General features: G+C 36.1%; 1 protein-coding gene across 2 annotated transcripts; it reads left to right on the forward strand.

Moving 5' to 3' along the window:
* The first annotated feature begins 815 nt into the window (after positions 1 to 815).
* LOC132126775 (cell division control protein 42 homolog) lies at positions 816 to 20,821 on the forward strand. Of its 2 annotated transcripts, none has more exons than XM_059538261.1 (6): positions 816 to 972; positions 14,383 to 14,525; positions 14,707 to 14,779; positions 15,150 to 15,259; positions 16,244 to 16,441; positions 19,472 to 20,821. In XM_059538261.1, exons 2-6 carry the CDS (start codon positions 14,421 to 14,423, stop codon positions 19,559 to 19,561), a joined length of 576 nt encoding a protein of 191 aa, XP_059394244.1. In that variant the 5' UTR covers positions 816 to 972; positions 14,383 to 14,420; the 3' UTR covers positions 19,562 to 20,821. The 2 variants fall into 2 exon arrangements, with proteins under 2 accessions (XP_059394244.1, XP_059394245.1); XM_059538262.1 differs by lacking the exon at positions 19,472 to 20,821 and adding an exon at positions 17,292 to 18,029.
* The last annotated feature ends 378 nt before the right edge of the window (positions 20,822 to 21,199 follow it).

The raw sequence follows: 21,199 nt of genomic DNA on the forward strand, positions 1-21,199 counted from the left end.
TCATTATATAATTGTAAAGTGAATATTTGTATATATTTTTTAAATAATTTTCTTTTAATATTAGACTCTATTGCACTATAATTTACACTCCCACTTTTGAGCTGAAACCGTGTGCTTTTATTTTGAAACGGTGACGTGATCTAGTTTTTTCCGAGCACTTTACTGCCATTGTGTGGTGAGTTAAATACTCAGAGAAGTAGGCCAAAAAGCAACCTAGAAAATTAAATACATAATTAGAAATAATAAAATAATTACCTTTACAATAAATAATAAGCCCGTGGCTTGTAAAATGAGGTTATGTACATCTTATATTGACAGATATCAGAGTTTATTGCTTTCACAACACTGCTGCTATTGCAAAACAAACCAATATATAAATGACAGCAACATATACGTAATTAAAATTTGATTTGTTTTTAAGTGTGTTAAGTAACAGTATATTAGACATATTGGAAGGGAAATATTTTAAGGCATCATTTCACACATCATCTTATTATATATATATATATATATATATATATATATATATATATATATATATATATATATATATATATACATGATTATCACAGTTTGTGTAAAACGAATTAATTGCCTCGTAAATGGCAAAATATATATTTTTTATTATAATTATTTTTTTCTCCGTGCATGGATAAACTCCTGCTTTATCTTTTCTGCCTCCTTGTTAATGAAATATTAATTGAATCTCAAGTCAAACTGAAATAGAACGATGTATGTGGTACGTGAGTAAGTAATATGTAAGTGGTTTACTGTACATATCAAAATGAAATGATAAAACGTATATGCATATATTGTGTTTGCTTTGCATTTTGCAAAAAGCACAAGTTCTTGCTCTAATTAAGTGTGCTGAAGTGACGCAGCGTAGCGCGCGCCCCTGCTCTTGAGTTCTGGAAACCCCGCGCGCGCGGACCTGCCAACGCCCGGCGCAGACAAACCAGCAGAAAGGATACGGTGAGTGCCAATGACGCTCTAGATATCAGCTAGATTTTTCTTCTTATAATCAATATCAGCGCTTGACTTGGTGCAACATCGAGTTATGCATGTGTACTGTATGAATATGGATATTTTGAATGGGTATTAAACGAGTTAAACGTGTTAAATGGCACCGGACGGCAGTTAGCACTGGCGGCTAGCTGAGGCTGAGAAGAACCGGTCAGATTTGACCATAAGCGCTTTTACAATTATTATCTTTTTATTGTATCGCACATATGTAAGGTCTGTGTCAATACAATAATTAATTTAAGTTTTGTCGGTGTTAAATAAAAAGCCATTTCTGGCTTTCAATCTGTCATCCTTTGCAGTCGCCTTTTGACGACGGATAACGTAACTGTCATCATTTATTTATATTTTCATATTAGCATATTATTGCTAATTTATTTTAAATGCAGATTGATTTCCATAAAGGAATTGTGCAGTGAACACTCATTAAAATGTTGTGTTTTGGTGGCCTTCAGTGGGATAGCATCATTGGAAATTCAGAGGTTCTGCATTATTTATTTATTTATTTAATATCTATTTATGTGCCATTGGATCTGAGTTTGTATTAGTATCAGTGAAACTGGCAGGCCTGTTATTGATCTTAACATGTATACATATATACGTGATGTCTCTCTTTCATTATTTCTATAGTCCATGTCTATTTTTAGCACTGTTAATATTGACTTGTCTGCAGGTTGTAGGTTATGAAAATTAAAAGAAAAGCATTACTAATGGATATTTGCATCCAGGGTAATATTTTGTTTGATTTCTTCTTGTAGACTGAATGATATACCAGTGAATGAAGTACCAAAGCATTACTCCCTCTCAGTCTTAGATGATTTTTCTTTTTTTTTCTTTCTTTTTTTTTTTTTTGGTAGAAGAGGATTCAGCATCATTTTTACTTGCATCATTATGTATTTTGCAACAAGTTCTCTTTTAATGTTACTTCTGGTCATTGAGGAAATGCTTTTCCTGCCACAAATGAATTGTTAAACTATCACAGGAAGAAGGCAGGCCTTGCATGAGAAGAATAGACGAATCCAGGTAGATCTTAATTTTTTACTCGTGTTCTATAGTAGAAATAGGCAATATTTTACTCATATTCTTCCCATAAATGGTTCATTAATGTTCTACTGATAATTTGCACCAGCTGGAAAGCAATAGCTTTCAAAGTAATCTATTTACATGGCATGCGATCGTTTTACATTACTTATTTTTTTTACACAGCCATTTGTCAAGTGCAAAATGTGTAGCTTTAAAGACAGGATAGCAAAACAGTTTGGCTCACATTTACATATTAATATTTACATAATATTACATAGTGATATTGCTAATAACAAAACAGTTGTTTCACAATTCTATTGCAAAACTCTTGAATGTACTGTATTGTCAGATGCTGAAATTAAATGATTTTACATTATTTCAGTGTTTTATCACGCTGTTCATGCATAATGTACACATTTAATATAAGCTTGTCACCCATCACGTCTATGTAAACTCTTTTTTTTATCTCAGTTCTGACTTTTTACTCACAATTCTGCTGAAAATTTTTCAATTTTTTTGAGAACTCAGAAAAGCAAGATACAAACTTCAGAAAGATTTCAGAATTCTGAGATGTAATTTTGAGTTTTGAGAAAAAATTAATTTTAATTTTGAGTTTGTTTTGCAGTTCTGTGTTCATATCAGAATCGTGAGAAACAAAGTCTAAGTAAAGAAATGTATAATTACTGTGTTAAAGGGAAAGTTCACCCAAAAATCTAAATTATGTAATTAATGACTCACCCTTATGTCGTTCCAAACCCGTGAGACCTCCGTTCATCTTTGGAACACTGTTTAAGATATTTTAGATTTAGTCCGAGAGCTCTCAGTCCCTCCGTTGAAACTGTGTGTACAGTAGGGCTGTCAACGAATATTCTAAATTCTGATATGTATTCGAATAGTTTAAAAAAAAAACTAATTTCGAAGGTGAAAATTAATATTCGAAAAAAAAAAAAAGTGGAAAAAAAGGCCCGCGGTAGTAGAGGCGTGGTTGTCTGTTTTGCGAGTGGGCGCGCTAGCGCGCCTGAGGGTTCAGGGACAGGTCACAGGAGTCGCACTGTCTGGCACAGCATCACTGCTGAAAGTTGACGCGTCTTCATGGAAGATGCCAGCAAATGCAGAGCCCAACTCGACCGCAGCAGAGAAAATGAGGTAAAATTGTTGTCCCGCGAGATTGTTGTATGCAAGCTATTTAAGATACTGTTAGCATATTCGACAACTAGCACCATTCGACAACTAGCAACATGAGGTCACATCTCAAAAATGTGCACCCAAATGAGCATGGCATAATGTGTGGAACTCCAGCTAAACAGTCACGTCCTGACACTTAACGTTACTTTGCATTGCCCGCCGCAAGCACTTTGTCTGCAACATGACAAGAGGCCATAACGGATAAAATAATTTCGTTCATTTTTAAGGACATGAGACCGATCAGTATCGCGGATGGGGCACGCTTCGGGGAGTTTTGTCAAGCAATGAATCCGAGGTTTGATTATTTATTGTTTCATGTCAAGGAAAAGTTCCATGTTTACCACAGCACAGCTCGCTCGGAGCATTCAATGCCAGTTCTATATGCTGTAAAACTTCAATTAATATTAATAATATTTGTTTCAATCACTGAATGAAGCCTGCTATATTTGGGACAACAGTCGCGACCTTAAATTGCTTGCACAAAACTTTGTTTGTTCATTTAAACCATTACGCGCAGAGAACGTGAGGGTGAGAGAGCGTGAGGTCTGCAGTCTTGGCCATTAGTTCATTTCCTTGTTTTTGTGTAGGTAATACGTTGTCATATATGTTTAAACTTAAATAGACGATCTATACAAGTAGTTATGTCTCTTTGTATTATTTTTGCCTGTTATTGACGTAATGCGCGTCATTGACAACATGCGCAACCAGATGTTCGAATGGTTTGAATATTCGTGTATTTTTTAGAGGGAATATTCGAACGTCAATTTTGAGCAATTTTGACAGCCCTAGTGTACAGTATACTGTCCATGTCCAGAAAGGTGAGAAAAACATCATCAAAGTAGTTCATGTGACATCAGAGGGTCAGTTAGAATATTTTGAAGTATCGAAAATACATTTTGGTCCAAAAATAGCAAAAACGACGACTTTATTCAGCATTGTCTTTAGGGGTGCTCCGATCACGATCGGCCGATCGTTAATGCGCATCTCGTCAGTAAAGCCGGTTCTCTAATCAGCGGTTAATTCCATCAGGTGCGTGATTTCACATAGAGCAGCTGTTTCTACAAAGAGCCGTTGTTAACTGAGAAGATGTGCCAATAAACGCTGAAAATTAACGTGGATTTGCGCATCTTCTCAGTTAACAATGGCTCTGTGTAGTAACAGCTACTCTGTGAAATCACGCACCTGATGGAATTAACCGCTGATTAGAGAACCGGCTTTACTGACGAGATGCGCATAACGATCGGCCGATCGTGATCAGAGCACCCCTAATTGTCTTCTCTTCCGGGACTGTTGTGAGAGAGTTCAAAACAAAGCAGTTTGTCATATCTGGTTTGCGAACGAATCACTCAATGTAACTGGATCTTCTTGAAACAGTTCACCAAATCGAATTGAATCGTTTGAAACAGTTCGCGTCTCCAATAAGCATTAATCCACAAATGACTTAAGCTGTTAACTTTTTTAACGTGTCTGATACTCCCTCTGAGTTAAAATAAACCAATATCCCGGAGTAATTCATTTACTCAAGCAGTACACTGACTGAACTGCTGTGAAGAGAGAACTGAAGATGAACACATAGCCGAGCCGGATAATGAACAAACGATTGACTCGTTCTCGAGTCAAGAACCATTTCTGTCTGCGTCCGATTCGAGAACCGAGGAGCTGATGATACTGCGCATGTGTTGTGTGATTCAGCATGAAGCAGGCTGACACACAGAGCATCTGAACCGAACTGTTTTTTTTTGGTGATTGATTCTGAACTGATTCTGTGCTAATGTTATGAGCGCGGTTAAAGCGAAGGCTTGAATAAAGGGCAATCATCGCAAATGACGTCATTACGTCGAGCGCAAAAGAACCAGTGAACCGTTTTCTTCAACTGGTTTATTGAATCGAACTGTCCGAGAGAACCGAACTTCCCATCACTACTGGTGATCCAAAAACCGATGCAACTGGTTCTTGACTCGAGAATGGGTCAATCTTTCGTTCATTATCTGGCTCGGCTCGGTGTTCATCTTCAGTTCTCTCTTCACAGCAGTTCAGTCATTCAGATTGGTGAACTGGTTCAAGAAGATCCGGTTACATTGAATGATTCGTTCGCGAACCGGATATCACTAAACTGCAGTGTTTTGAAATCTCAAAACAGACCCGGAAGAGAAGACCATGCTGAATAAAGTCGTAATTTTTGCTATTTTTGTACCAAAATGTATTTTCGATACTTCGAAATATTCTAACTGACCCTCTGATGTCACATGGACTACTTTGATGATGTTTTCTTACCTTTCTGGACATGGACAGTATACCGTTCACACAGCTTCAATGGAGGGACTGAGAGGTCTCGGACTAAATCTAAAATATCTTATACTGTGTTCCAAAGATGAACGGAGGTCTCACGGGTTTGGAACGACATGAGGGTGAGTTATTAAGGCCATCCTTAAAAATATTTTGGTTTGCAGTAACAGTAAAAATAATTTAAAAAAGGGTCGGTAGGTAGGTCTTTTTTTTTTCAAGTTTTAATGTAAAAAAAAAAAAAAAAAATTTTGGTGATGGTGATTACGTAGGTATGAATTTAAACAAATTAGCATATTGTGACGTCACTGACTGGGTCTTCAACCCGTGCCTTCGGGCGCATCATTGCAAACCTAATTTTGATGCAGGCTATATAGACCACAAACAAATTGAAATCTTTGTCAAAAACATGTTTATTGCATGATTTTCAGGTGAGAAAAAAAAAATTGGTACGGTTTTACATGCATCCACCACTAGGTGTCAATGCAACCTACAAATGAGAGACCGTTTACTTTGCTTTCTTGGGTTGTCACAAAAAAATCCTGTTTGATTTGAGTGACAAGTGTTCATTGAATCGATTGTAAAATCGATTTTGTCTAGATGCGTTATGCATTATACAGCAAATAACAACAAATATAGGTATATTATTTTGAACAGTGACCACGAAAATTTTGTTTACTGCAGCAATTATAACCAAGCGCGAACAGTTGACTCTGACAGTGAATGAGAGTATGAGACGAAGCGAAAGCACAGGCCATAGTGTGACATCCGTGTAAACATAGATGACGTCACAGGTGTTTTTTTTTTTAAGACAGAACGTAGCCTTCATTTGTATGTAGGCGTAGGCAATGTATACATTTACAATACTTACTAAAATATAATTAATATTATTTTATTGCTTTTGTATTAGTTGTTTGCAGAGTAAAAAAATAAAAATAAATAAGTAAATAAAATAAATAAGTCGGTCGGACTAAAAGCAAAAAAAATTAAAATTTGAGTCGGTCCTAAATTGACAGGGTCGGTCGGGTTACTGCAAACAAGATTATTTTTAAGGATGGCCTAATGACATAATTTAGATTTTTGGGTGAACTAACCCTTTAATGTAACTGTTACTGTGTATAACAAGCATTACTGGTCATTGAATTACATATGCCAGCAGTGCTTTTATACATTTTATGTGTATTATCATATAAATGGCTGATGATGCATAGTCAAATATTTTCCACCCCAAAAAATGGATTAGGGGGAAAAGAAGAATTAGAGGTGAGACTGATTCAAATAGGCTTGTCCAAATGTACCCTGGTTTTAAAGAGCACGGATTTACGGTCTAGGTTTGCACATGAATCAGGATAATATTGCTTTACTCAGTCTAGAGCTTGAAGGAAACTGATGTTTGGCCTTAATACAGCTATTTCCAGTACACCACTTTTTGTTTGTGGGTTTTTCACTGACTGTAGAATGAGGTCAGGCCTTGCATCCACAGATTGCAGTGTGCGAGGGGAAGGAAACAGCCGGGATGGGCTACCATCTCCTCGTCCTGACCATCTGTGAGCTTGAAGGCTCACCCGCTTACTGCTGCATAGCTCTGCAGAGGCTTAGCTGCTGCTCAGGCGCGGTGCAAACAGCAGGAAATGGTTCTCTCAGTTTAGCGCTTCAGTCCCCTGCTTCCCCTCCGCACACCAGAGGAAAGGGCTGCTGCTCTACTATTCTTTTCTGCCCCCGTGTGTCCTCTTCACATGCTTGGGGTCTGTGCCGTGTGGATGGTGGTTTAACATACTGACCCGCTGTACGATTTACAGAAACTGGAGATGTTATGCTTTAGTTTAAAGCTGCAGTGACCCTCAATCAGAACTGAGGGGGGAATTTGAATGTTTTAAATGTGAACTATATCAGAAATTAAATTTACATAGGGGTTGAAATGTTTGTGCTTGCTTTTCATTCATTCTTTGTTTGCTATTTGCTGTGATGTAAATTTATTATTCAAAAACTCTTTGTTGTGTGCATCTAATATTTTCATTAACGTAATTGCAGACTTTCGTACTAGCTTGTTGGTTATACAAGCTAGTACGAAAGTCTGCAATTACGTTAATGAAAATATTGGTTATACAAGCTAGTACGAAAGTCTGCAATTACGTTAATGAAAATATTAGATGCACACAACAAAGAGTTTTTGAATAATAAATTTACATCACAACAAATTTTGTTGGTTATACAAGCTAGTACGAAAGTCTGCAATTAGTGTTGTCACGGTACCACAATTTCAGTATTTGGTACCGATACCAGTGAAAATCCACGGTTCTCAGTACCAATTTCGGTACCAAAGCAAAACACAAAAATATGCTAATTAAAAAAAAAACTTTTTAGCACTAAAAATAAAACCAATGCCATTCTTTATACTTATTTACAATTGTGTTTAAAGTTTTTCTACAAGTTATATAATTATGAAAAACAGTAAACAAGTTTCACCAAAATTTAATTTCTTTTAATTTATGAAATTTAAACACATTTTATTTCTGGTAAAGGGATTTTCTATTAAAATTAAAACATGGAAGAAATATTGTGATTTATTTCTTAAAAAATAATAATAGTAATATTTCTAGCACTATGCCTTTTATGTAAAAATGAACTTTTAGGCCTAATTAATGCATATTTGTCATTTTAACTGAACTTAAGACTGGTGGTGATGCTTAAGATATTTTTGGTCATTGATGGTTTCTGTAAAAAAAAAAAAGTAATAGATCATATTAATTATTATTAAAAGATAATACTACTACTAATTCTACTATCATACTAATGTATATACAATGCACTATGAATTGATGAGCTGCTGGGTTCATGAATATTTTGGTCATTGATGGTTTCTGTAAAAAAAAAAAAAGTAATAGATCATATTAATTATTATTAAAAGATAATACTACTACTAATTCTACTATCATACTAATGTATATACAATGCACTATGAATTGATGAGCTGCTGGGTTCATGAATATTAATCACGTTGTCTGCGTTCGGTCAAACTGATTTGCTGAAATCAAAACCGGGACGGTAAGATATCAGCGCCAGCCAATGAAATTGCCATTTGCGCATTAGCTCCGCCCACTACGGGAGAAACCGGTATGTCTTCTGCTTGTTCAAAAATGAATGAATAATTCTAAATGAACTCCATTACAGGAAAAGACAATAAAGAATAGTTTACATATAGCGTGTCGATTCAGCGTGGTAAGATTCTCGCTCTCTCTCTCTTTTGCATGTGTGAGAAACTGAAAAGATCGCTTGATGGAGAGAGAACTCTGAAGCTCAGATGCTGAAATTAATGCTAGCGTCATGCGCTTCAGTCTATGTAGTAAACAAACCTGCACGTCTCTGCCATTCATTAATTCACACGGAGACGCGCAGAACACGGATTCATATTTCAAGCAATATTTGCGGCTTAACATTTACAGATACTGGTCCATATGGAGATTTGATTTGATTAATTTATGCTAACTTTGACAAATTCCATGACTGTCCATATTAAAATGTAAGTTTCATTTTCATGACTGGATTTTGAGATTCCGTCCTCGTTTTCTGCTTCGCGGAAATCATAGCGCTGAACCGGGTTTGAACGGGACCTCGGTACTACCGGTACTTAAAGAAACCTGGTACTGTCACATTTAAAAAAATTTAGTACCAACTTGGTACCGAAGTACTGGGTCTTTTGACAACACTATCTGCAATTACGTTAATGAAAATATTAGATGCACACAACAAAGAGTTTTTGAATAATAAATTTACATCACAACAAATTTTGTACAATTTTATCTTTGTTTTAGAGTCCAATTTGTCAATTTGACATATTTAATAATTTTGTTTACATGGTTATATAAGTACTATTTACACAATACAGATTTTATTGCCACATTTATATTCAAAAGAGAGAAGATGCCATTTGTGGTGCATTCATGACATTGCATTTCCTAATTTCCACTGTATGACCGTTACAAAAAATAAAATAAATACAAATAAAAAAAAATTAACAAAAGGGCATTTTAATATTTTTATTTTTTTTGTATTTTAGACCTTTTTGTTAATCCACTACTGGTTGGTGCACAATTTGCAGATTGTGCATGTGTGATATTTTAGTTATTTTATAGTTAATTATTCTATGAAACATTTGAGATTCTTAGAACATGGTCAAAGTTTCACACTAACATGGCAGAGTTATGAGAGAATATGAATAGTTGAGCACTTGAGTTTGGATTTAGGTTGTCCTTAGTGTAGGTTTGCATTAGTATTTAATCACATTATGTAAAGTTTGTACCTCCCCTTTTTGAATACACATCGCCTTTTACTTTCACTTTCGAGATTCACTATCACTCGTACTCGATGTATACTACGGAGCGGCAGTACTTACTAGGGCTGTCGCGGTTAAGAAATTTCCCCTGCGGTTATTATAGGTGGCTCAATAGCGCGATATGCGGTATTACCGCCGTTTTTTTTTTTTTTTTTACATAATTTATCCTGATTTTGCTGCATACAAAGCTCTATCGTTGAGTTATGTAGCATATATTGTTGCTTTTTTTAACTGACAGAGACACGTTTTAAAACATTTTTGTTTATTGTTAAATACCAAACAGCAACAAGAACATGCGTTTTCCAATACATTTTTTTTTTTAAGAAATCAAAGAGTTCTAACATGTATTAAACGTATTTGCGCGCGACTTTGGACAGCAGCGGAAATCTAGACTGATTATCGCGGCACTGGCCCACCAGGACAGTGGATTCGCGCTGGAGTCGATGCACTCCTCATGCAGATAGCATGTGTGAGCTCGTTATCTGCTCACGCTCTCTTGGGTATGGGGACTGACGCGGAGGTTGTCCGTGACTTCAGCAGGTATGCCTGTTACTTTCACGGCTATATTTTACAGATTTCGCAAAGGCTTCAGCTACTCTTAACTGTCGGCCGGTCTCAGCTGTTCTTTTTGATGTTGCTCCGCGATCTGATGCTTGAGGGGGCAGCTGCGCTGGATGACAGGGGACACTCTTAACATGGCTTAATGTACAGTGATATTAACAGACCAAACTCACTAAAAATCATACTAATAAAGTATACTATCTAAAAAACAGATTAGCCCTGAATATGAATGCAACTCGTTTAATAACACGTTAAGCCTTTTCCTCCCTTTCAGTGAGCCTTGCGTCTTCACTAAACTTTGTCAGTTGTATTTGTTTTATGGTTTGGACATTTAAGCGATTAGATGAATGGATGTGTATTCTTATATCGAGCTACCATGTTCGCGCAGCTGCATTGTGGCACGAACACTCATATAAACCGTAGCTGTGAAGATCGCGCCCACAGAGGAACACAGAAACTAGTTGTCAGCACTGTCCTGTGATTTATCACTAAAGTAGTTTAGAATCTTAAAACTTATTATAGCATGTTTGTGTGCAGCGCACATGAAGCACAGAGAGTAGCGGTTGGCAGTCGCGCTGCGGGTTCCCGGTTTGTGTCCGTTCTCGGACTGTTCTGAGTATTTTAACTGTAGAAAAGGTTGTTCCGAGTCGAAACTATGATACAGAAAACTACATCAGTATACCATCATAAACGCAGCAGTTTTTGTCTTACGTGAACGTAAACAGATGAGAAAGAAAACACACATGTACAGTATTTTTGCCTTAAAGAGACAGCCTAATAAACACGCTGGCTCTCATTAATGTTAAATTAGAGGAACAAAAGAAAATCATTCACTGATCTTGACTGAATATATTTAATAACTTTACTTGATTAATCTTTATTTTATTTATAAAAAGAAAACTATGCAGTGTTTTTAAACTTTTAATTACAGTTTCTGTACCTGAAATTTAGTTGTATTTATTTATGATATTGCTAATTGATTTGTTTGCTCCTTTCTTATTACTGACCTATCTTATTACTTGTCTTTAACACTTTAATATTTCAAATTTATATTAATCTAGTTGTTTTTGCTATGATATTTTTTTTTTAATCACAGGCAAAATTCCTCTTGCAGTGTTTTGTAGGCTGCTGATTTTTGCTCATGTTATTCAGCTGCAACAGAATGCTTTGTAAAAATGTTTGACATATAAATATTTGACTTAATTTTTTTTATATTGGATTTTTTATCTTATTGGAATCGAAACTAGGAATCGATAAGAATCAGAATCGATAAAATTCAAACGATACCCAACCCTAGTAAGAAATGTTACGAACATAGATAAAAATATAGCTGCAAGCAGCAATTACGGGGCCAAGCACTCCAGCGGAAAGTTGAGGAGCTAAGAATGGCATGTAGCATCACACGAAGTGCAACAATGAGCAATTAAACCAATTTTGGGATGATTGTAATTGAAATGGCTGAAAAATCATAAATAAAACCACTAGTAATAAGATTAAATGGCCTATCACTTTTGCTCAACAGGTGGCGCTGTAATCAAATCATTTTGGTGTGTTCTGTGTGAGATGACAATAACACACAAAAAGTTTAGTGTCAATATGCTAAATCATGCTTTTATGCTTTTTATGCATAAAAAGTTATTAGCATTTTTATAAGTGTAATTATTCATGGTTAATGAATGGTTTATTACTCTTGACCAATAGGTGGTGCTGTTACCAAATTTATGTGGCATGGTCAGTGTGAGGTGCGTTCAAAAAATACAGCATTTTAAAACATAATTCAAAATGGCCAACGCCTAAAATGGCTGACACGGGAAAATTAGATATCATTCGACTCGACATGACTCACTGAATCTAAAGAGACCAGTTGTGTGATTTTTGGCCAAACCATTCAGAAGATATATGCCACAATATGCATTTTTCATATCTCCTGACCCCTAGGTGGCGCTGCGTCGAAACACTGCAGGTAGTCTCAGGTCATTGTTATTATAACAGTCACCAAGATTGGTCTCAATATGCCAAACCGTTGCCGAGATACAGCCTCACGTGCACTGTTGCGTGCTTTTTGTCAAATTAGTTCGTGTCATTCGAGAACGGTTAGACGAATCAACTCCATCAATTCCGTAACTTTTTGCCAGCATTGTCTGAAGATCATCTGAGCCAATTTTTCTGAAAATTGGACTAACCATCTAGGACGAGTACGAAAAAGTAGGTTCTGCAAAAAATTCAAAATGGCGAAAAAACGAAACCTTGCGATTTTTTGTGGATTTCATTCGACTTGGCATGAGCCAATAATTCATAAGAAAAAATTATTTTAATTTTCTGGCTTATGGTTCAAAAGTTATTAGCATAAAATTAAAATTTTGGACAAGTGGTGGTGCTAGAGAGTTGGAGTTAGAGACTTCAAATTCGTTATAGTTAATGTTTGGACTGTCCTCTATCAGTGTGCCAAATCTCACAACTTTCCCGCCAGTGGTTCTTTGGGCTGCCATAGACTTGCGGCGGAAGGAAAAGGAAGAATAATAATAAGAAGAATCCTAACGGATACAATAGGTGCCTACGCACCTTCAGTGCTTGGCCCCTAATAACTGCTGATAGTCAATCATATTTACAGTACAAATCTTGTCCGTGAACTATGAGGGCAAAAAAATAAAAAAATAAATAAATAAAGAAATAATCGTTCATTAATCGTAATCAAGGTAAAATGTTCAATTAATCGAGGTTTTGATTTTAGGCCATAATCGTCCAGCCCTATATGAACCTCTATTATAGATCAGTGGTTCTATAGTATTTTGTCGTGCCGTGCCGTTCGCATCCAGTGTAGACACCGTGTATGGATTCGTTAGTTGTTTTAGTTGTCTGAGTGGAGAATAATCTTGTAATTGATGCACCTAGTCTGCAATCAGTACACAATAGAAGACAAACCACTGTTAACCTTTTGTTAAATGTGTGCGATCTTCAGTATAGTCAGATTTATGCAAAATGCATACCACAAGTTTCAGGCTTCCGTTGTTTCTATCAGCTCGGAGTAGGTGGGTTATAGAAAAACCATAATGTATATAAGTGAAACCATTTCTCAGTCATTGCACATAGCATTTCTTGGATGCATATGAGCTAATCGCATGCCAGAATAATTAAAGGACATTTATTTCTGCACAAATGTAATTATCTGGGAGACATTAAAGGATGTGAATTTGATTGGAATATGACTTACTCTCACTTCTGCAGCAGTTAATGGGGACTGATTAATTTCACACACTTTGTGTTGATCGCAGCTAGGCTTCTTACAGTTTGTAATGTGGGTGTTTATGCTTGCAGACCAACAACACATTTAGTTTCTAACACTGAAAAAGCAGCATGAGAATTTCACTAACAGAGATTAGGTCTCACAGTCTGTTTTGGTATTCAAGACAAAGTATTTTTAATAAAAATATAGTTCTGTTACAAAAAGAGCGGTTCAGTTTTTGAATATTTAGCTTCACACTACAACAGTAAGTGAGTCTGTTCCGGTGTTGGTTTAGTAACCAGTAACTCTTTCAAAGCCATTTGATTGTGAATCTGTCAACACTGTTTGTGCTGTAGGCTATATTTGTTTTGTAGTGCAGGAAACACTGATTTAAATCATATGTTTAGTTCAGATCATACAGTAAAGGGAGACTTCAGCCCTGCTAAATGGATCTCCCACTCTGAATATTGTTGTCATTAATGATCTAATTTACTCTTTCTGCTCTCCCTCCCTATGTATGTTATAGATTACAATAAAGTAATAAATCTGATACAAATATTTTGGCTGTTTCTGTTGTTCTATCTGTATTTTACTCTGCACACGTGATAGTAGTGGCCATAGAGATTTTGTGTAATACACATGTGCTTTAGTGTCTCTCTTTACACCTTCCAAACTTGAGACTGACACACTAGTGGCGAGTCAGCTATTTACTGAATAAAGTGTCTCATGTGAACGCTTTTGTCTTTCATTGCAGATCTTGAATGAAAACAGTGGATTTGTAAAAGCACAGCTATGCAGACGATCAAGTGCGTCGTTGTTGGTGATGGTGCAGTGGGTAAAACCTGTCTATTAATCTCCTATACCACTAATAAATTCCCCTCCGAATATGTACCAACGGTGAGTATCATTTTCCGGTTCCTTTATTGTTCCATTGTATTATTGAAGTCTCGTGTCTTGACCTGTCATGTTTATGATTTTATTCAGCTGGATTTCAGTGGCTTTCATCATTTTATTGTATGAAAACAAACAAAAAAGTTTCCTGAATATACTAAGAACACTTTCTTTGCTTTGCTTACAGGTCTTTGATAACTATGCAGTTACGGTTATGATTGGTGGTGAGCCGTACACCCTTGGGCTGTTTGACACTGCAGGTACAGTTTAATTTTCATTTCATCAGTTTCATTTATAGCTTATTAATTAACATGCATCATTAAGCTTTAATAAAACCTGTTTGACAGTAGGAATAGGAAGGGTGGAGCTCATGGGCTGATGGGGAAAAACATTCATGATGATCATTGTTATAGAAATTAGACCTCAGGAGCTTTGGAGAATTCCACACATTCCTGTGGAGGGTGGTTGAGCTTGAAACTGCTTTTACAAGAGGATTGTGGGACCAGAGTTTTTTGCTCTGTATGGTCAAATGCACCATGGGCCACATGACTGATTGACGTCCATTGGCTACTTAGGATTGCAAATGCATTCTTGGTTTAAATTTATTCTTTCATTTCCGTCTCTTTGCAGGTCAGGAAGATTATGATAGATTGCGACCCCTGAGCTACCCTCAGACAGATGTCTTCTTAGTCTGTTTCTCAGTTGTTTCACCTTCTTCATTTGAAAACGTCAAAGAAAAGGTGAGCTTGAATTATTTGAACCTGCCAGGACGATGTATTTGTTGGTCTCTGGGCTCTATTTTTGATGTGTCATCCTGTCGATATCTGTCTGTAGTACAAAATGGTCACCTGCAGTGTTTCCCCACAAGACCTTGGTCCTTCAAGAGGGATCCAGGGTCATAGTTTTGTATATTATGAAGTTTAATGCACTAATATAGTACACTTTGAGATTTGAAAGCTTTAAGTGGAATGGAATAATTTTTTTTTGAATTGATCTCTTTTTAGCTGTGGGTACTGTCTCAGTCTGTTACATTTACATTGGCGTGTTATAAGTAGAGGATATAAAGAGTAATTAGAGTAAATATGAATTTTACCTTAAAGTTATTAGTATTAATAAAAGTATTAGTCGTTGTAATGGTACTGTTTTTTTATTATTGACTAATATTATAATAGTATTGGTATTATGCAGTTTCACTCTAAAATAAATGTAAATGAAATGCTTTATTGTAAGTATTACTTTTAGGGAAATTGCTTTACAAGAGTTAAACCCTTTAGCTGTTATTTTGGTGAAAAGTTTACTAATGCTTCTCATTACAAAACTGGTGAAATCGTGTAATCACCTGTCCCGTTAAAATGTTGGAAATTATACGAATGTGAAAACTATGCGTAACTGTTGTCTGTTGCAATTCCAAATGTGTGTGCTTCACTTTGAAACATGCTGCACAACAGACTGTATTCCTATTGAATTAAATCGCAGCATTTACAATTTGATTAGAGCACTAAGCCATATCAATCATTAGATTTTTTATCAGTTTGACATGCTTTGCCAAAGCAATGGCACAAAACACAATGTCAAAGACATGTTTTGAGAAGTCTAAATTTTTTTTCGTTTTATGAAACTGTATACCAGAGTATATTAGTATTAAGTCTGGTCATTTATAGAACAGTTACACAAGTTGATTGGAATAAAAAAATGGTCTGATCCTTTGACCTTTTGTCCTACAGTGGGTACCTGAGATCACCCACCACTGTCCAAAGACCCCCTTCCTGCTGGTGGGGACACAGATTGATCTGAGAGATGATCCTTCTACCATCGAGAAGCTTGCCAAGAACAAACAGAAACCCATCACTCCGGAGACAGCAGAGAAACTGGCCCGTGATCTGAAGGCTGTCAAATATGTGGAGTGCTCCGCTCTGACGCAGGTGAGTGAGGTCTCACACACGGCACACAGTTGTGACGATACGTTCATGAATGAATATCATCATCTTTATAACAGAAACTGCCTCTTTAGTTGGTCATTTAACATGCCAAAATATCCTCTTCTGTTAGATTTCAATGTTTTCACGTCATTCTCAGTGGTTAGAATAAGTGTCCTGATGATATAGGATTAAGATTTGACATTTGACTTTTGAAACAAATTCTTCCAGGTGTGTTTTGCATTTATTTATTTCAATTTATGTACTGTTTACGTTAACAAGAAAGTGGAATCTTCATAGCATGCGGTCAGAGGCTCAGAGACTTGGTGACCCGGTTTGATTTTTTTTTTTGAAATTCTCCTTTGGTTTGTGATTAGAGGTTGATCTGTCATTGACTAGCACTTCTTCTAGATGCTTCCTAGAATATAATTTGTTATGTGACTGCATGGGTGATTCTTATCTAATTGGGTTATTGGTATGATAAAGAATTTGCGGTATTTCACAATAAGAACAAAAATTTATTTTAAAGTAGCTATTATTTTATTCTGTTTGTTTAGCACTTTATTTATTTATTTATTTATTTATAAGCCTGCCACACTAATTTATCCATTTCCATTTGTTAGTATCACCCATTGGCCTGTGTGGCATCTGCATCTGTAGAATTACTACTTAGTGGTTCTTTCTGTGCAACAGGAGCTTCTACAAGCAGCTTCTCTTCCTCACTATCTGTTGTTCTCTTTTGAAATGTGCTAGTTCCTCTCTTTATATCTCACCTCTTCTCTCTCTTTCTCATCTGTTTTCTGTAACTGCTAACATTGGTGCTTTATTCTGTTTCCCTTCCCTTCTGTGTTCATAGCGAGGTCTGAAGAATGTATTTGATGAAGCTATCCTAGCTGCCCTCGAACCTCCTGAAACGCAGCGAAAACGGAAGTGCTGTATATTTTAAACCTCTCTCTTTCTAACGCCCCACTCTTTCCCAGATGTTTGCTGCTTCCTTTAGTTACCTCTTGCTCCACAGAAATGACAAGTTTCCCGATCTCTTAAGTGACGTCATAAATATGTATCTTGTTTCACCAATACTAAAGGATTTGCTTTTGCCGTTTTCTTTTTTCCTACTTTTTTTTTTTTTTGTTTGCTTTGGAGACTGCTACCATTAGACTCATCTATTGGGAGTGACATTTGTCTCCTTTCCACAGATTTTTATTACCATCATTATTTGCACTTTGGGTTTGAAAATAAAAATGTGGATGTTTACAATGATGGGTTGAATATATAGTTTTTTTGCTTTAAGTACTGATATGTTGCTTTAGACAAAAGTTCATAGTCTTTATTTCATTGTTAGTGTTAAGAGCAGACAAAGGTAAAATGGTTCATTAATTTGCTGCTCAGTTTATTTGCAAGAATCATTATTCCTTATGTCAGTGTATTTATTTTGTACTGCAACAATTGTATCATAAGAAGTTAATTCTAAACTTAACGAATGGCTGCAATTTGGTGCCATTCTTATCCGTACAACGTCTTGAGTTTAAATGGCTTAATACAATCCTGTGAAATGATTTGTGCCATTAATAAAGGACATGTGAAATTGCCATTACTTAATGAGTCTCTCTCATCAATTAATGCATAATACTGTTTAAAGAGTAAATATAGAGTTTTTTTTTTTTTTTTTTTTTAATGGCCTCGATCAACTTTGATGCCAACACTATTACAGATTACCCACAGTGTCTTTTTTGCACAAAGTGTTATCCACATCTACCTTCACCAGTTGCTTGTGGCCTTGTCACAGAATTAATTAGAGGCATGCTAACAGCGCTCGACAGGAAAGTAACTGCTCAGGCTTCCCTTCTGAGGACAGTTTTCTCAAACAATGTCATACTTAGTTTCCTGTTCCTCCTTGGCTCTAATCTGGGCATGTGCACAGAAAGTGTATTATACATGTTCTCTCTTGCTTAAGATGTCACTTGAGCCGTTTTATCAACAAAAAAAGTATGTAAAATTCTAATGAAAGTTATGCTCTTGCTCAGTTTGCCCAGATGAGGGCAGTCTTGTAGCAGTTCTACACTGCAGGTTGCATTTGTCCCTGTGAATTTGTTATTTCACCTAGAGGCCTGAGTTTTTGTTTGACCAACCCTTCACCTCACCAACCCTTCGGTCTCTGAGCCTGTGTTTGCTTGCACTTCTACTTTCTTGTTTGACACCTTAATTCAGTTGGTTTTTCAGTTGACTGGGTTTTACTCAATAGTTGCAGAGGAAGTATAAAAAATCGTCCAACCAATCTGAAATGTTTATTAGGCCCACATGGAATCTGTGTCTGCAGAGTTGGTCGTTAGTAAAATTTGACACATCCAGATGGATAGTCCGACCAAAAATGTAAATTTGTGTAGTCATTTACTCACCCTGGTGTCATCACAACCTTTATGACTTTCATTTTTTTGGCCGAACACAGATATTTTGGAGAGAACTTAAAAGTGCTGGTAACCAGTTTCATTTCCAATTGACTTCCATTATATGTACAGTAAATAAAATGGAAATCGATAGAAACTGAAACTGGTTACCAGCATTTTTCAGAATATCTTCCAAGTTTAAGTATCTTCCAGTTTAGGGTGGACTATTCTTTTAAGTTTTAACAGTTTGGCTGTTTATGCTTTTAGATACCAGTAGGAGCGCAACACTCTTATGCACAGTTTGAAAATATATTTAGCTTTTTTTTTTTATCCATTTTGCAGATTTTCTTTTAAAACCCATCCTAATTCATTGTTTTCATTTTTTGGCTTTTTCCCAATTTGGCGTTCTTAGTTGCTTGGTCCACTGTAGTAAATGTTACACATTTAAATTTAGTTCATGCTACTTATCCATTATTTTTACAATGCTGTTCTTATATTTTGTGTTTTCAAATGTCCAAAATCATTGAATCATGTTGCGTCTGGCAGAAGTGATTTTGTTCCCAAACCACCCATTGATTTTCCTTTTTTTTTTTTTTTGTCTGTGTGTTTACCCATGTTGAGTGTCCATCTCTCCCTTGCTTTGTGTTCACAGAAAGGCCTAAAGAACGTATTTGATGAGGCGATTTTGGCAGCCCTGGAGCCCCCAGAGCCCAAGAAGAAGCCTAAATGTGTGCTGCTATGAGCACCCTGTTACACATCTCTCCCCCTCCCTTCTTTGCTCTGCTAAGGCTGGTCCACAGCTTTACACTCTAAAAAGCAATGTGTAAAAGAAGTGAGTTTCAATATTTGCTCTGCAATAAAGAAATAAAGAGTACCCACTATACACATGCACATACACACACACAACAAAAACCACATGCCCATTAATATAAAAGCCTAGAGGGCCTTTTCTAGTTTTACTTCCAGGGGTCTTCTGTAATTCATGGAGAGATTTATTAGAGATGCTGCCTTGGTTTGTCAGCCATGTTTTGGCATTTAAGTGGGTTAATGTGACACAGTAGTACCACTGCACAGGCACTCTCAGTCGCTAAAGTCTTAAGTAGGTTCAGGTTGTATTTCTTTCCATTGTGCTGTGCAAACATTGTACGGTGTTCAAAAATGGCAACCAAATCACTCTGACCTGATCCAAAACGTCACTAGCCCAAGAAATAAAATAATTATTATATTTGGAGATGTGTTCGCGAGTCTGCCGTAAGCCCTCTCCCACCCTCGAACAACATCGCCTGTAAGTGCTTAGAAATAGCTCTTTATTCTTTGCCAATATTCCCATTTAATAGGCATTCAAGGCAGTAGTCCTGTAAATGGTTCAGTTGCTTTCAGTGTATAATTTTGACTCCTCATAAAAAAAAAAAAAAAATTGGTCTATCTCAAGCAGGGAACTTTCTAACAGTGTTAGCAGAACAAGTGGCGTGTTCTAATGTGTTGCTAGGGACCATGGAAGCGTTTTTCCAGAACTTGTGATGCATGTAGGTAAGCCTCCAGGTTCCTTTGGATAGGTTAACATTAATAATAATGTACGCTGACAAAAGTTGTTGTAGGCTCCAGTTGTTTTTATTTTACCAAATGTTTTTTTTTTTTTATATATATATATCTAAATTTTGTTTTCCTCAAAGGTTCATTTCACTCCGTTTTGTTTAGGGGCTGGATCCACAGCAACTCTCTGGTCCACCTGTGGTTTTTAAGAAAGAAATCAAGCAACAGTTGAAAGTTTATGTGGTAGTGCAAGATGACCTCTCCTCAGAACCAAGAACCAAGTTTAATAGTGCAACACGGGTGGATCAGTGTTAGTTTGATTTCCAGTCGGTTTCCCCTCCCTAGTTATTTGTTTGTTTTGTTTTTGTTTTGGTGTAAACCAAATGCTATGTATGAAGTCTCTCCTTTGTACTGTATATGCATTCTTTTGAGAGAAAAAAATATTAAACTTATACCTTAATTGCCTTTATCATGTTCTAATCCCTTTTTTAGGGTACTGCATGTATTGTAAAATGAACACTGAAACAAATCTTAACTTAAAGGAACTCATTTGGACTAAATCGTTAAACAATCCCTTTTCGGTCTCATTACTGCAAAAGGCTGATTTTACACATTGTTTTAACATTTAAATTTTGCAGTTCACACAGCCATTTTTTGAAATAAATATGCTTGTTTGATGCAAGATATGCAAGATTTTCATGTTTTTCAGTATGACTAAATGTAGTTTAGAATGGAACTATATTGTTTGGTGGAAAAATACAGTTTTTATATTTACATCTACATTTAGCAGACACTTTTATTCAAAGCTACTTACAAATAATGACAATGGAAGCAATCAAAAACAAAA

Source organism: Carassius carassius, chromosome 44 (genome assembly GCF_963082965.1).
Source record: "Carassius carassius chromosome 44, fCarCar2.1, whole genome shotgun sequence".
Taxonomy (NCBI): Eukaryota; Metazoa; Chordata; class Actinopteri; order Cypriniformes; family Cyprinidae; genus Carassius; species Carassius carassius.

Excerpts from the sequence above, each read along its gene's own strand:
- LOC132126775 (XM_059538261.1), top strand. The coding sequence starts at position 14,421 with ATGCAGACGATCAAGTGCGTCGTTGTTGGTGATGGTGCAGTGGGTAAA. Across the intron at positions 14,780-15,149 it reads TGGGCTGTTTGACACTGCAG|GTCAGGAAGATTATGATAGA; the intron begins GTACAGTTTAAT and ends GTCTCTTTGCAG. Across the intron at positions 16,442-19,471 it reads AGTGCTCCGCTCTGACGCAG|AAAGGCCTAAAGAACGTATT; the intron begins GTGAGTGAGGTC and ends TTGTGTTCACAG.